This window comes from Lactuca virosa, chromosome 3 (genome assembly GCF_052849685.1).
Source record: "Lactuca virosa cultivar CGN04683 chromosome 3, Lactuca_virosa_CGN04683_v6, whole genome shotgun sequence".
NCBI classification, from domain to species: domain Eukaryota; kingdom Viridiplantae; phylum Streptophyta; class Magnoliopsida; order Asterales; family Asteraceae; genus Lactuca; species Lactuca virosa.
Genome location: NC_136428.1, coordinates 74,314,470 through 74,330,109, shown reverse-complemented (window position 1 = coordinate 74,330,109; position 15,640 = coordinate 74,314,470). Strand labels below are relative to the sequence as shown.

Genomic DNA, 15,640 nt, shown 5'->3' with positions numbered 1-15,640 from the left:
GCACCCGAAGCCTAGAAATCTTTCAGAAAAACAAGAAAATGTTGTAATATCATAGCCTGCAATCAAGAAAGTTGGCATTAAGTCGTTTCCTCACTTGGGAGGCATGTGAGACTTTTTTAGTTATTCGGAAGTACAACGTTACAACCGGATAGAGTTCCAAAGTACCATGTCGTAATAAGAAAAAATAGGAAGTATAATGTTGTAATAGGGAGAAACGGACATAGGACGCTTTAATATAGGAATTAATGAAACTATGTTGTTATTTCTTTCATTTAGCTTATCTCAATAATGTACTTTCATGATATGTTTTTTTTATAGTATCCTACTTTCATCTTACACATATACGGAAAACTCGTATCGTGTTCGTGTCGTGTTAATCATGTTGTGTATCAAATTGTCAGGTCTACCTAGATACAAAGAAGTCAAGAAACTGTGACTTGTATAAAGTTTGGTCATGGTTATATTTCTAATAGTCCATTGTACACGTTAGTATTACTTATTATTATTATTATTATTATTATTATTATTATTGGTTGAATAGTTATTCTAAGAAAAATCCAATTTTTGGAGCACATACAAGTTTGTGATCAGTGGCTTTATAATCCTAGAACTTTATAGAAATGATTTTTTGAAAGATTATTTAAAACCATTAACCTCAAAATTTTTTGAGAACCAGACCCTTCTGAAAAAAGGTTCGTTCCGAGATTGGTCTAAAAAAAGACGGGACCATACTAAAACCGACACAAGGCCGGTTTGATTGAGACTAACCTGATCTGAAACCCGTCTCAAAAAAGACCGTTAGTCAAAGTTTATAAACATGTCATTTTTTTGTTAATTACACATGTTTTAATAACATTACACATATTATTTCATTTTTTATTTATAATACTTATTGTATCATTTTTAGTAAATTTTAATGTACCATATTGATGTTAATTAAATATATGTTAATGAAAAAATCGAAAACAAAAAATCGAAAAACGTCGAAACCGAACCGAACTGAAAAGGCGCACACAAAGACCATGAGAACGACCAAAAAAACCGATACAGTTCCGAAAAATGACCGGCACAAAACCGTCCGGACCTTTCAAAAAAAAAACATTTCAGAGACAAAACCGACCAAAAACCGGTCTAAAACCACTAATGTGCATATTTATGATCTATCCAAAAATTTTGAACAAATGCAAACCTTACAAAATCAAAACCACAGTGCGCAATCCAAATGGCTAGCGGATCACTGTGGATTGGGAGATACTTAATAGTTTGGGTTTTAAATAGGGGATTATGCTCATAATAGATATATTTTGGTGTTGTTTTCCAAAATATAAACATAAAAAAGGCTATTTCCACACGTAAACATGGATTCTGCTGAGCTACCTCTGAGGGCTCCGCGGAATAAACTTATGTTCTGAGAAATCGATGTGGCAAAAAAAAAAAAAAAGCTGAAGAACAGTTCCTCGGAGCATCCTCTGCGGATTGCTCATTTAACTCTGCAGACTTGGTGCTCATTTAACTCTGCAGACTTGTTCTTCCCCAAAGACTAGATTTTTTGATTTTTGGGTTTTTTTTTGGGTATGTTGAAGAACACGTTGCTTGATTTACGAAGGTCCGCGGACCTTGCTATAGCCTACGGATCCGTCAATTTTACAAATATATCCCTTCTTAATTTACCATATTGCGGTTCCGCGGAGGGTATCCTAATTCTTGGAGGTCACCTCAATAGAATCCGTATATGTAGAAACATATTTATTTATATATTTATTTATTTATTTATTTTATATGTCTATATTTTGGCCATCTCCACTTGCTAGTCCATATAACGATTTCCTTTCCCAACGGCCCAACCTCACAGATATCAGATGGTGAGCAACTGGGGGAAATCGTCGCTCATCGCATATTTGCTGTGTCCGAATCCGAATTAGAAATCTAAAAATCAATATCAAAGTAACTGTGGAAACGACGCCAGAAGGTTGAAATCGTCTTCAAAACTGAAGTGATTTAATCTTTATTGCTTGGAAACTGTCTTCAATCTATTGCCAATTGTTTGGAACCCGTGTGATGGAGGTGAAAGTTTGATTCTGTGAAAATTTGGTTTTATGATTTCACATTTGTGTCTTTCATTGTTTGTGATTATCCTCAATCGGTTGACAAATGACCCAACACAATGGACATCACCTACAACACGCCAAAACTAACCCGATACTGAATCGTCTGTCTTTCATTGGTTGTGCTTATCACATTAAGTGATTTATCAATCGTCAATATTCAGTTGTCATTTGTTTGTAATTGTTAAATTCTCACTTGTGATAGAAAATGACAAATTGTGTTTGTAGTTTATCATTTGTATTTGATTACAACTGTTTTCATCTGGGTTTGATTTTGTTGCTTTCTTGCTTATTTTTTGTTACAGTGATCTTTGAAGCTAGGTAAAAAACATGTAAAAAGAACGATATCAATTCAACGATTCCACCCTCTGAGCAACCAAAGTGGATCAAGATGACAATCAAATCATCAACGAATAACGATCCATCTCGAATTTCCCACACAAGAATCGTTGTGCGATCAGCAATCGTGTCAAGACTTGGTGTACTAACCCTAATGGTTATCTGGAGATCAATACTTAGCCCTTACGATACCTCCGCCTCTATAAACCCTAGCTGCCTCTCTTCCACCGCCACTGACCACGAAGAAGAGCTTGTCCTATTTCCTCGCATCGCCGCCGCTATTGAAAATGGGATCGTATGGGACAGCGTGTACTTCGTCAGAATCGCTCAATGCGGTTACGAATATGAACAAACATTTGCTTTCTTGCCTCTTCTTCCTTTGTGCATTTCGTTGTTGTCTCGAACAGGTTAGTCTCTTCAATTATCCTTTTTACAGTCTTAGCACTTTACTTCCAGTGAAAGCATCAGGACGTAGGAGATTATGTGCAAGAAAACTTTTTACTTAGTCTTGCAATGACGAAATTTTGTGTTCGTGAATCCTCTTTTGCAAAGCAGGATGTTATTTCGTTAAATTAGATCATCTTGAATGCTCTTTGGTAGTAGGCAATAGGTCTCTTCCTCCTATATTCCAGGAAAGAGCTAGAGTTTAGAAGATAGAGACATTTCTTCACATTAGTACTGGTTACAATACAACAGTTTAATTCATAGCTTAATAAATTAGGATACAGAGTTTTGTTAAGAGAGAGAAAATATGAACCATGATGCTCATGAATGTTTGATGTTGAAACCATTCAACGTCAAGTAGATATTTATCTGAAAATTGCTCATTTGGAGTGGCTTCTTTTTAGTTCTATTACCTATTCCTTGTTGTCAATGAACTAAATTTATGAATTTCTTGTTGATTCTATATCTTTTGAAAGCTATTTGATTACTAAACTTGCAGTTCTTCTGCCATTGACTCCACTTGTTGGACATAGGGCTGTGTTGGCATTGTCTGGATATTTACTTAACAACATCTCATTCGTTTTTGCTGCACTGTTTCTCTACAGGTGATGAAGCAAACCTTTTCTTTTTCACAATTATTTCTCTCATTTATGCTCCAAACATCTTTGCAACTCATATATAAAGACTCCAAGTTGTTATTAGTCTTGTAGTCATTACACATTTCCTGACTGTTTTCTTGTTTTCTGTTGCTAAAGGCTTTCTGTTATTGTTCTGAAGGACTCAGAGGCTTCATTGAGAGCATCAATCTTGTTTTGCTTTAATCCAGCATCTATATTCTATTCATCCATGTATTATTCTTCTTGGCCTTTCTGTTTATATTCACTTCTCAAACTCATGATTGTGATCTAAACCACTACTTTTTTGCTTTTGTAGATACTCTGAAAGTTTATATGCACTATTATCAATTGGAGGAATCTACTTCTTAATGTCTGGTGCAAATCTTTTAGCACTACTCTCACTTGCTTTCTCTGGATTGTCAAGATCAAATGGGGTGCTTAATGCAGGCTATATTGGTTTCCAGACCATTCATAGAGCTTATGATGCTGTATTTCTTCAAAAGAGTGCCTATGTAAGCTCTTGCTAAATAACATTTTTTTTTATTTCATCACATTTCTGCTCTTCCTATGGCTAATAATTTTTTGTTGTCTATGCAGTTGGCAATTAAGGTTCTTATATCTGGAATTTTGCGTTGCTTATTTGTTTTTGTTCCATTTGTTGGGTTTCAAGCATATGGATATTACAGTTTCTGTGATGGAAATAATCCGGATAAATTAAGGCCTTGGTGTAAAGCAAGGATTCCTTTGGTGTACAATTTTATTCAAAGTCATTACTGGTATGATTTTCTTTTTCTTGATTCTATCAAACAATCTTTAACTGATTAGCATATAAAAGATCTCGGGAATGTTATACTTATATTAATCTTGATTTTTTTTTTCTTTATTATATTAGGGGGGTTGGTTTTCTAAAATATTTCCAGCTAAAACAGTTGCCAAATTTCCTTCTTGCATCACCAATCCTCTCGATTGCAGTCTGCTCAATTATCCATTACGTGAAGCTACAGCCTGAGGTCTTCTTTTCACTTGGTTTTCAAGTTGCTCCAAAAAGCTATGGAGTTGATAAAAATAACACTCGCACATCAACAGTAATTCAAGGTATGAATCTAAAACTTAAATATTTGCCAAATCCCAGTTTACTAAATAATAGTTGTGTTTAAATAGAATCAGAAGAAGATCAGACTCTTAAAAGGAGAAAACATAGCACAAAAGAAGAAGAGGGTCCCACTCCCACTGTGCTTTCAAAGAATGATGAAAAATTAGGAAAATTTTCCATCATTATCATACCATTCATCTTACACTTGGGGTTCATGGTGGCTACAGCGTTTTTTGTCATGCATGTTCAGGTCCCCATTTTGAAATTTTTTTTTTTGTTGGAATTGATGGTGATTTTTAGATGTCCATTAATAATATTTTTATAATATATAATTTGTTGCAGGTTGCTACAAGGTTTTTGTCTGCAAGCCCTCCAGTGTATTGGTTTGGGGCGTATGTTTTGGCACCTCCTCATGGGAAGGGTTGGGGATACTTGATATGGGGATACTGTCTAGCCTACATCCTCATTGGAAGTCTTCTCTTTTCAAATTTTTACCCTTTCACTTAAAACCTTTTTTCAAGTTTGAAGAAGCTAAGAGAAGATTTGGAAACCCGTTTTTGGTGCTTAAAAGACAATGTATATGTACATGATGATGATTAGTTTGTTACATACAAGTAGATGGTTAAAGTCATATAGAGGACTAGACCTAACTTTTGTGCCATAGCATAATCACTTTCAGTTAGAGAAAGCTCCAATTTGATGAAAAACCTCCCTTGATTTTTCAAACAAAAATGGGTAGGGTTGAAGGAGGAAGAAGGGTTTTGGGCAAAATTGCAGCATTCTGGTGGTGTGGTGGTGAAGGTGTGGGTAGAAGTAGGGGGAGTTTAGAAGCATTTTCTTAAAAAATTCAGAGGAATCTTGATGCGTTATATGCATCAGCAGAGGATTTTACATTTTAGAGCAAAATATAAGCCGTCTTTTGTTAACTTCTACTTCTAAATATATATTACATTCTCCAATCTTCTTACACATTATAAATATATATTACATTCTCCAATCTTCTTACACATTATAAATTTACACCAGCTTCCAGCCTTATACTTCTCTAAATTTTGGGCGTTCTTACACAAGATAATACAAATTTGAGAAAAGGGGTTAATAAATTAAGAGAAACCAACAAAAGAAAATATTATCTTGTACAAAAAACTCAATAGAAAACGTGGTTGACATGAAAAGTTTAGACACATTAGGTAAAGGGATATACACACTACCCATTATGCAGCCACATAAGCTTCTTCTCTCCACCACTTTATGAAAGGGATGATGTATAAGCACAAGCACATGAAAGAAGAGAAGAATTGTGGATTAAGGTTGAAAATAAAAGTAAATACAGAAATAAATAATAATTATGAATGATGATAGGATAACTGACCCGAACATTAGATTTTTAATGGGTGGTTTTCGATACGATTTTGAATGTTGAATGAACTTTCCTATTTAGAAATATAAATTTCAACAGAGAGGATTTTGAGAGTACTCAAGTCTTAGGTGCTGTTTGTTTTTTTGAAACAAAAATTAATGAAGTCTGCGAACCATCTCTGCAACCCTCTGCAGTAGAAGAGGTGGACCAAACGGCTGCAGACTGTAATAAGAAGCGTGTTTGTTTTTTTTACATCTGAATGCCGCTGCAGATTTTAAAAAATTAAAATAAACTGATTTTATAAACCAAAATAGTTTTTTAATACCGAAAATTTAATAATATATGACATTTTGGCAAAAATTTATGATATTTCAGCAAAAAATAATGATATTTCAACAAAAAAAAATAAAGATATTTTAGCAAAAAATAATGATATTTCATCAAGAATTATCATTATTCAATATAAACAAAAAAACGAAAAAAAAATTCAGAATAAACAAAAAAAAAACGAAAAAAAAAATGTAAAATAAGATTTCAACAACATATAATCAAGATTTCAGCAAGAAAAAAGAAGAAGAAGAGATTGGAAGAGGCTGGAAGAGGCAATACAAGTGCTGCACCAAACAGAACACGCGCAAAGGTTTTTAACTCTGAAGACTTCTAAAAAACAAACAGCTGCGAGATTAAAAGTGTTGCGCGTGTGCTACGTCGCGCAACAATAAGAGGTCTGAATAGGTTTTTACAAAAAACAAACAACACCTTACACATCACAACTCTGATTTATTCATTCGGGGCAAAGGCCTTGTTTATACATGATAGAAGACTCTTCTGGAGAGTCCATGATTACAAAACGACAAATAGTACCTAACAAATATTTTACATGACTAGACTATACCACTAACACTCATTTTATATTATGAGACGATACACTATGACAAGACTTTATTTTCCCAATATCTTACATGATTACAAATGACAATCAACTTACATTATTAGAAACGACATAATTATATTATTACATTGTTAATGCTTTATTTGATCATTGCTTACATAACTACTTCGTAGAGTGAATCTTTGTTTATTACTTCTTTGAATGTTCTTCCTTTTACTGAATACGTCACATTTTTATTTTTGCTTGTCTGTTTTTATTCGCCCACCACTTCCATGAATGGTGTTTCTTTTGTATTTTCGTTACAATGACTACAATTATGTCTTGGTGCATGCATGTTATGTTTACAAAGTTGCTTCTTTAATTCCGTAGGTAATTCAGCTAGATGACGTGAAAACTTTTCGAAGGGTTGTTCAAAAATTTATAATGCTTTTAATGCATCTGGAGTTATTTCGCTATCAGTTAGTGAATAAATAAGGAATGTTTTACTAGCATAGTTTATTCGAACTTTCGATCTTTGGTCTTTTTCATTGCTTATTCTTGAGGTGGCGATGTAAACACCTGCTATTGCAAAGATTAAATGGTCTTGTGTAGGTGTTTCATGGGGTAGTTCATCATTTGTTGGTTTAGAGCCATTACTTATTTCCGTATTTGCGAATATGGTACTTGGGACGAGTAACTGAGATTCTTCGTCAAAGATTGGATAGCTTGAATACATTTTTATAAATAATCCTTGCTCTTGTCGTGTAAATATTGTTTTGTAGTTTCGGATGATGGATTGAACTGTGGATGGAAATTCATTGATGCAATGTAAATTCGTTCCTTCTAGATATATTGTATCTATAAATCCATGGATGAAATAGTCCCATAATGTCATGGGATATGTTAAGTTTGCTAGGAATACTGCTTTTGGGCCCGGACGCATTGCTACTGGGTAGAATCCCATTAAAGAATGGACTTCAGTGTATGATACTAGGCTATCCCAAAGTTTTGAAATTTTGTGGGATGTGGGCTTTTTCATGGCTTCTTTTTCTTTTGTAGAGAGAATATCATCAAGGGCTACTTTTGCGTTTAGTTGGTTGAGTGATTTTTGGATGGATGTGGTTTTTTGTGGGGTTTTCGAAGTTCAGAGAAGAACTGTTTTGGTTGAGTGTTGAACATGATCCATTGTAACTGCTTTGTATGCTTCCTTGTAGGCTGTTTCTGCTTCCGTTTTGGTTTTGTAACTCTTATGTATAACATTTTGTCCGAGGATATAAGAATTTGCCATTCCCCAGTCATCATATATACCTTTATTTGGACCATTGAATATTACATACCACTTTTTTGCTTCTTTGTTTTTGGGAAGTTTTTCTTGTGGTTGACTGTTGTCGGATGATATTTCTTGTATTTCTTCCTTTAGGTATTTCGTGGTTGAGCTACTGGCTGCTTCTTCTTTTGGTGCTGAATGTGATGATAATATTTGAAGTGTTTGTTTTACCTGGTCTTCTTCTCTTTTTACTGCTTCGAGCTGTCTGATCAGAGTTGTTTTTTTGATCTTGCTTCTGTTTTAGTTGATGTTGGACTTGGTTCATGATGACTTCCATTCTCTTGTCAATGTATTTGCTATGTGATTGTTTTCGCTTTTTATGTACCCGAGGTAAGGATGAAATTGGTGTAATTGTAATTGCCAACGAATTAATCTTCCTCGAGAATAATCTTCTTGTAGTTTGTAACGCCAAAAGCCTAATAAGTATTTAGAATTTGTTCGTAGTTCGAATCTTGTTTGCAAGAGTTCAACTTTCCATTTCTTTAATATTTTTAGGCAAGCAAAAGTTTCCCGCTCATGTGTACTATAGTTTTGCTCCATTTAGGAAAATGTTCCCGATATATACTTACATAATTTTTTCTCATACTTGTGTGTTTTTAATGCTTCCGGTGATATATTGACATAATTGTATACTTTCGATGGGTCAGATATGAGGTTTTCCTCATTATCTAGTCCCAATAATGTTTTACCATGTATAATTGCTTTTAGGCAACCAACCTAAGTGTCTTTTGATGCACCTGTTTCTACGATTAAAAAGTCTTCCCTTTTTGAGGTATATAAAGTTGGGAGAGCTTGAATTTTTTGTTTTATATCTTGTACTAAGATAGTATTTGTATTGGTCCAAGACCAAGGTATCTTTTCTAATATTTTACTTTGTAAAACTCTTCGTTCTTTTGCTAAATTTTTCTAAAAATCTTATTCGTCAATATAATTTAAACATCCGAGAAAATGTTGTATTTACTTTCTATTTTGGATTTTATCAGGAAACATATTTATTTTTTCTCGTATATTGTCTGTTAACGATAATTGGCCATTTTCTCCAATTTTTATCCATAAATATTCAACTGTAGTCCGTAAAAGTTTTGATTTCTTTTTTGATAAAACAAAACTTTTTTCTTTTATTCTTTGTAAAACTTTGATAACTGCATCTATATGTATTTGTTCATTCCCATTTGTAAAGACAAATATATCATCAATATATCCAAGACAGATATTATTTAAACCATTTAAAGTTGTATCCATGAATCGCTGATATATTGTTGGTGCCTGCTTTAGACCGAATGGAAGGACATTCCATTCATAATGTTTCTGAGGGGGACATGAGAAAGCAGTTAATGATTTTGTATTTTCATGTAAACATAATTGTCAATATCTCGATTTTGTATCAAATGTACTAAAATGTGTATTTCCTTTTAATTTTTCTAAAATATATTCTTTTCGAGGTAATTTATAAGAGTCTCCAATAGTGGCCTCATTCATTTTTGTTATAACTAATGACTATTCTCCGTTTTCTTCGTTTTATTTCGTTATTATTTTCTACATAGAATGCTCGTGCTGAGTGAGGACTTGTACTAGGTTGAATGAGTTTTTTTTCTAATAATTGGGTGCATTATTCTTTAAATTCAGTGACATATTTTATACTATATGGAATTTTATTTGGAACATTGATTTCATCGTTAGGGTTTTTTAATAATATGATTATTTCTTGATTATTTGTATTTTTTAAATGATCTAAAGGGTTTTCACTACATACTTCTTCCAACTGTTTTCAACAATTTCTTTTGCTAATGTTAATAATATCCGCAATTGAAAGCCAACTTCTTGTTTTATTATTTTTATAATATCATAATGTTTGATAATAACACTCTTTATAACACATTTTTTGGGGTGATTAAGACTTATATGATCGTTTGTTTGTATAAATGGTTGATATAATTTAAGGAAATTATTTTGTAACATCCAAAAAAAATTCATAAAATTTAAACTTTTCAAAACAACCCTTTTTATAAAGAAGTATTTAAAAAAACCCTTGTTTCCAAAACATTACTTTAAAAATCAGAGTCGCTTTCGACATAGTTTTCAAAACATTCACATTATCAGAGTTTCCCAGAAATCATAAGTCCAAAACGCGAGGATATGTACGGTCACGCCTTCACCTTGACACGATCCACAGAAGCACCTGAAACCATAAACCAAAACTGTAAACACAAAGCTTAGTGAGTTCCCCCAAAATACTAACACACCACAGATAACATATACAACAAACAACATGCATACAGAGTCTTCAGCATATCTGGACCGCCTCACCGGGCCTTCAGCCTGTCTGTACAGCTCACAAAACCTTCAGCGTGTTTGGACCGCCTCACCAGGCCTTCAGCCTGTCTGGACCGTTCTCCGGGCCTTTGTCCTGGCTGGTTCGCCTCACAGGCCTTCAGTCTATCTGGGCCGCCCTGGGTCTGTTGTCCTTCAACACTAAGCAAGTCTGCCTCAACCCAACCATACACAAACCATGTCGACATATACATAACAGATAAACATACATATAACATACCGATAAATATCATCGGGTTTGTTGACTGCAGCAAAAAGCAGTACAGTCTCAACCCAACCACACTACATCAACACATGCAACTGGTAAACATATAGCCATGACAGATAACAGACAGATCTAACAGATCACTAAGCATAGCATCATCCTATCTACTAGGTGTAACATCCCGACTCCCAGGTATAATATTTAATTAAAGTATATTCATTTTGTCAGGGCAACTCGACGAGTTGGAGGCCCCAACTCACCGAGTAGAGATTGAGATGGCCGTGTGATTGTAGAGTCTACTCGACGAGGTAAAAAGCTATTACCTTGACCACTTATGTGTTGGATCTCTTCATTTAGGAGTTTATGGCCATTTCTATCTTTTCTTTGAGTCCCTTAGTTGTTTGAGCATACCTTGAAGATGAGATGTTAGATCTGGACAGTATAAGGCCCCTTAGGCCAAAAGATTCTAGCTTTATCAAGCTTTGGTCAACTTTCATGCCTTAAACCCTCTATTGAGCTTTGGGTTGGCAAACTTAGCCCTAGATGACATGCATGAACGTAAAGCTTGTAGCTTTACATGGTATTTCAGCCTTAGAAGGATAGATCTAGAGTATGGGGCCTTAGTTCTGCTTAAAAACGCATGAATGAAAGAATGGACTGATGGGACTCGACGATTTGGTTAGGGTTTTCCTCGATAGTCTGGACGTGTTACGAACTCGGCGAGTTGAGTTGGATTTTCCCGATTTTTCAGAAGAAACGAAGGAACTCGACGAGTCACATAGATGCACTCGACGAGTTGGGTCAACATGGACTGTTGACTCGAGTGTTGACTTCCGTTGACTTTTAGGGTTTGGTCAAGTTATGGATTATGGAGACCATGAAGGGGTAAAATGGTCTTTCACCCTTTCCGAGAGTTAGAAAAGGGGTCGGTTTAACACCTTTAGAGTTGTTGTTATAAATTGTTAATTATAAATGATTATGATATGTAGGCGGAGTCTAGACCGATCGTTGAGTACGAGACCTACTTGCTTACTTACGAGGTGAATCTTCTCACTATACCTACCTGAGTGGTAATCATTGTGCGACCGAAGGGTCTTATGTGCTTATGCTGAGTTATGTGATATATTATGCATTCTATCTTTGTGATTCATGTTGTATATCATTCTATGCCTTATTGAGTTACTCTGTCTTCGTGGGACCGGAGGGTCTTCACTAAGATACAGGACTAGAGGGTCCAACCCGAGCTGTGAGACCGGAGGGTCTTCAATGAGACACATGATCGGAGGGTCCTTATCGAGATATAGCCATGAGAGGCTAATTATTTGTATGTGGTATTTTGGGGAACTCACTAAGCTTCGTGCTTACAATGTTGTGTGAAATGTGTTTCAGGTACCTCTCAGGATTGCGGGAAGGCGCCAGCATGATTGTACATACCAGTTTGAGATTATGTTTTGAGGATTCTAGGATATTGCTAAACATTTTGTTGTCTTGTGTTTTGAACCACTTATACATTTTGGTTTGAGAAATGTGAAATGGTGTTTTATGTGGTTTTAAAAATGAAAAATTTATTTGAAAATTTAGAGTGTTACACCAGGATACAGATCTAACATATCACCATAATACTCAATCATACGATAAACCAGGATAACAATCCAAAGGGCCGACATTGGGGCATTCGACCCGAAAATATAGTGAGAAGAACTCACCTCACAATGCCGAACCACACTGAAAACTCCCTACTGCTGGCTCACAAAGAGTCCCGAACTATCACAACAAAACAAACATCTAATTAATCAATTGGATTACCATCCTTGACTAATGATCCATACTTAGGGTAAATATCCATTTTACCCTTTCCCGATTTGAGCCAAGACCCAAGCCCAATTCTTGATCCAAAAAGTCCCCAAACTACCTCAAAGCCCATGATTGGCCCAATTTTCCAAATTGGGCCCAAACTCCTTATTGGGCCTTATTCAAAGGTACAATCCTCTAATTAGCCAAAAACATACATATCCAGATAGTCCATTAGGGACCAATCATCAAAGCCCAAACAGATGGCCTATTCCCGAAGGCCAAAGTCCGAACCCAATAGAGACGTACGCGGGGTGTACCCCTTCGGTACGCTAGGCGTACCTCGCCTCGCATTGACCACCTAAGGGGTGGTTGACTCCGTACGCGGGGCATACCCTCGCAAGGCTTAAAACTTCCATAAGTGCTTAATGGATTAAGCACTTGTCAAACTTCAGATCCATGATCCAATAGCACTCTAGAACCATAAAGTCTCAAACTTGAAGACTTTGGTCGACCAAAGAGGGCTTAATACATGGTCTTAATCCATTAAGACCTCCTACAAAGAACAAGGGACTAAACTAGCTCAAGAGACCTCATTTTTATGCTTTAGGACCCATCCTGGGGTCTGAAAGGACAACTCAACACGCCCAAAACAAAGCATGCACAAAATTGGGACTCTTGGGACAAGAAGAACACCAAAAGCTACTAAAACAAGATCTAAACAATCCAAGCATAAAGGTATAAGCTTTATACCACCTAAAGCTTCCCAAGAAGATGATAATCCCAGATCTACAAGCTTGCTTCCTTCCTTAACTCCTTTGATGCACTAACTTCTCATTTTTGGCACACAAAATCATACTATAAGCTCAAGATGCTCACTATGGGGGTTAGGGTTCTCTCAAAACGGTTAAAGGACTTGAATGCTGAAAGAGTGAGTCAAAATGACCCATAATGGTGCTTAAATACTCCACAAACCCTAAAAGTTAGGGTTTTACCTGGACACACGTACGCCCAACGTACTAAGGCGCGCCCTAGTACGCTTAACATACACACATGTACGCCCTGCGTACAACTCATGTTCCCATAATTACAATCTTGCCACTAGGGCTTACCATGAACACTTCTTTCCAATCCAAGGAACAAAAATAATATAACTAAATCCCAAGGGATGAATTTAAAGTTACTTGAAAGATGGGGTGTTACATATTTTCTATTACGAAATGTATTCCCGAATCATGTTGATATATTGATGGGGTTCTAAATAGTGTTTTTTCACTTATGATTTCTATATCTCTTCCTACAAACCCAATTTTGTGTATAGATTTGTCAGTAATTGTAATGTTTAATGGTTTTTCTAATTCTTTCACTTTTTTAATATCTTTTTTCTTCCAAAACATTAAGTAGCTCATGTATCTATATATACAATTAATTCTTTATTTTGTATTTTATGTAACATATTGTTTTGAGGTACTTTCACTTTTGAACATTATAGTGAGATTTGTTGCATTTTGGTCCTTAAAATGCAAGACTCATGGCTGGGAGGGGCTAGTATTGCCATTTTGGATTTATGGGGTGGAGCCACGTACGCTGGGCGTACGGGGTGAAGTCCCAAACCCTAATAGTTAGGGTTTGGACCCTATTCATTCTTCATTAACTCTCAAACCTGGTTCCTTTCATCAGCCTCCATCCTCTCAAAACGTTTTTGCGAACCCTAATCTACCCTGTGAGCATTTTTGAGCTTGTGTGTGTGTGTGTTTTGTGACTTTGAAGGAAAACGAAGGAAGTAGACACCATCTTGGAGGAGTGAAGCACCTTAGATCCAGAGTCACATCATTATTTGACAGCTCTTGGAGGTATAAAGTTCTGAACTTGGTGAAGTTATGCTTAGATCTTGTTTTAGGCTTGATTTTATGTTCTTTTGGTCCCATAAGCTTGGTATTATGAGTAGCGGTTACTCTAATCCATTTGAGTTGTTCTTTCGGAGGTTTTGGAGCCTCTTGAGTCATAAAAATGTAATCTTGGACACTAGTTTCTTCTCATGCATGGTCTTAATGGATTAAGAGGTTAGGATCTTTGGTGTTGGGCACTTAATGGCCATGCAAGACCATAAAGTTGGAAACTTTATGGTCAAGGACATCATTTTGGACTTGGATTTGGAAAATGGACTTAAGGGCTTAAGGATTAAGCTCTTAATGAGTTGGGTTGGCAGCCAGCTGTGTACGCTGGGCATATAAGGCGTACGTTGCACCTACGTGGTCAACAGGTCCGTGCCTGGTCAACCAACGTGTACGTTGGGCGTACAACTGAGTACGATGGGCGTACTCAACTGGGTTGACTCGGTTGACTTTGTGTAATTTTGACTGTTACATGATTTTGACCAAGTTTGACCTAGGGGTATTTTGGTTATTTTGGATTGTGTTTGAGAATTGGTCATTTGGATGGATAGGTGACAGTTAGAGCTGAGATTCGGAGTCGGGACCTCATCATCTGTAACACCTAGTTCCTAATCGTTTCCTAATGCAGAGCGATGACCCGAAGATCGGGTGTCATTAGGATTGGGGCCTTTGAGGGAATGGGATTTAGAGCCATTTGGATGTGGGTGATGTAATTTGGATGATCCAGGAGTTCGGTTTGTTTTTTGGAGCCAAGGGGTATTTCAGTAAAGTGTCAGTACGGGCTTTTATGGAAATTGGATTTTTATTCGGAAAGTTTTAAGGCAAGTATGAGTTTATAGAGGTGTAGAGCTTCTCTTTACCTCATCGTGGATATAAGGATCATCGGAAACAGACTTATAACGAAGAAGTTATAGCCTTCGGAAGATTGTAGGGTTTAAGGCTAACCTTAGTACACGGGGCGTACATAGGGGATACGCGGGGCGTACTAGTGCTAAGCCCAGTACGCAAGGTGGACATTGGTGTATGCTGGGTGTACTAAGTAGATGGATCGCGACACTTGAGAGGAGTACACTAAGATTAATGGGAGTACGCAGAGCGTACTCCAGATTCCTGCAAACCCTAAATGAGGGTGTTGGACCCTATTTAAGCTCATTATCTCTTCACCAAACCCTAATACCTTCAGCCTCTATCCCTTTTTAACCCTAGATTCGAACCCTAAGTGCATTTTGGTGATTTTTAGCTTGGAAGGTGATTTGTGGTGA

The 15,640-nt window shown here is 36.1% G+C and overlaps 1 protein-coding gene across 1 annotated transcript; it reads left to right on the top strand.

Annotated features, from left to right (window-relative positions):
* Nucleotides 1-1,803: 1,803 nt before the first annotated feature.
* Nucleotides 1,804-5,229, top strand: LOC145165967 (transferases, transferring hexosyl groups). Its single transcript, XM_079084889.1, has 9 exons — nucleotides 1,804-2,064; nucleotides 2,411-2,851; nucleotides 3,388-3,493; nucleotides 3,644-3,736; nucleotides 3,822-4,017; nucleotides 4,103-4,281; nucleotides 4,398-4,600; nucleotides 4,667-4,848; nucleotides 4,941-5,229. Exons 2-9 carry the CDS (start codon nucleotides 2,497-2,499, stop codon nucleotides 5,103-5,105), a joined length of 1,479 nt encoding a protein of 492 aa, XP_078941015.1. The 5' UTR covers nucleotides 1,804-2,064; nucleotides 2,411-2,496; the 3' UTR covers nucleotides 5,106-5,229.
* Nucleotides 5,230-15,640: the final 10,411 nt, after the last annotated feature.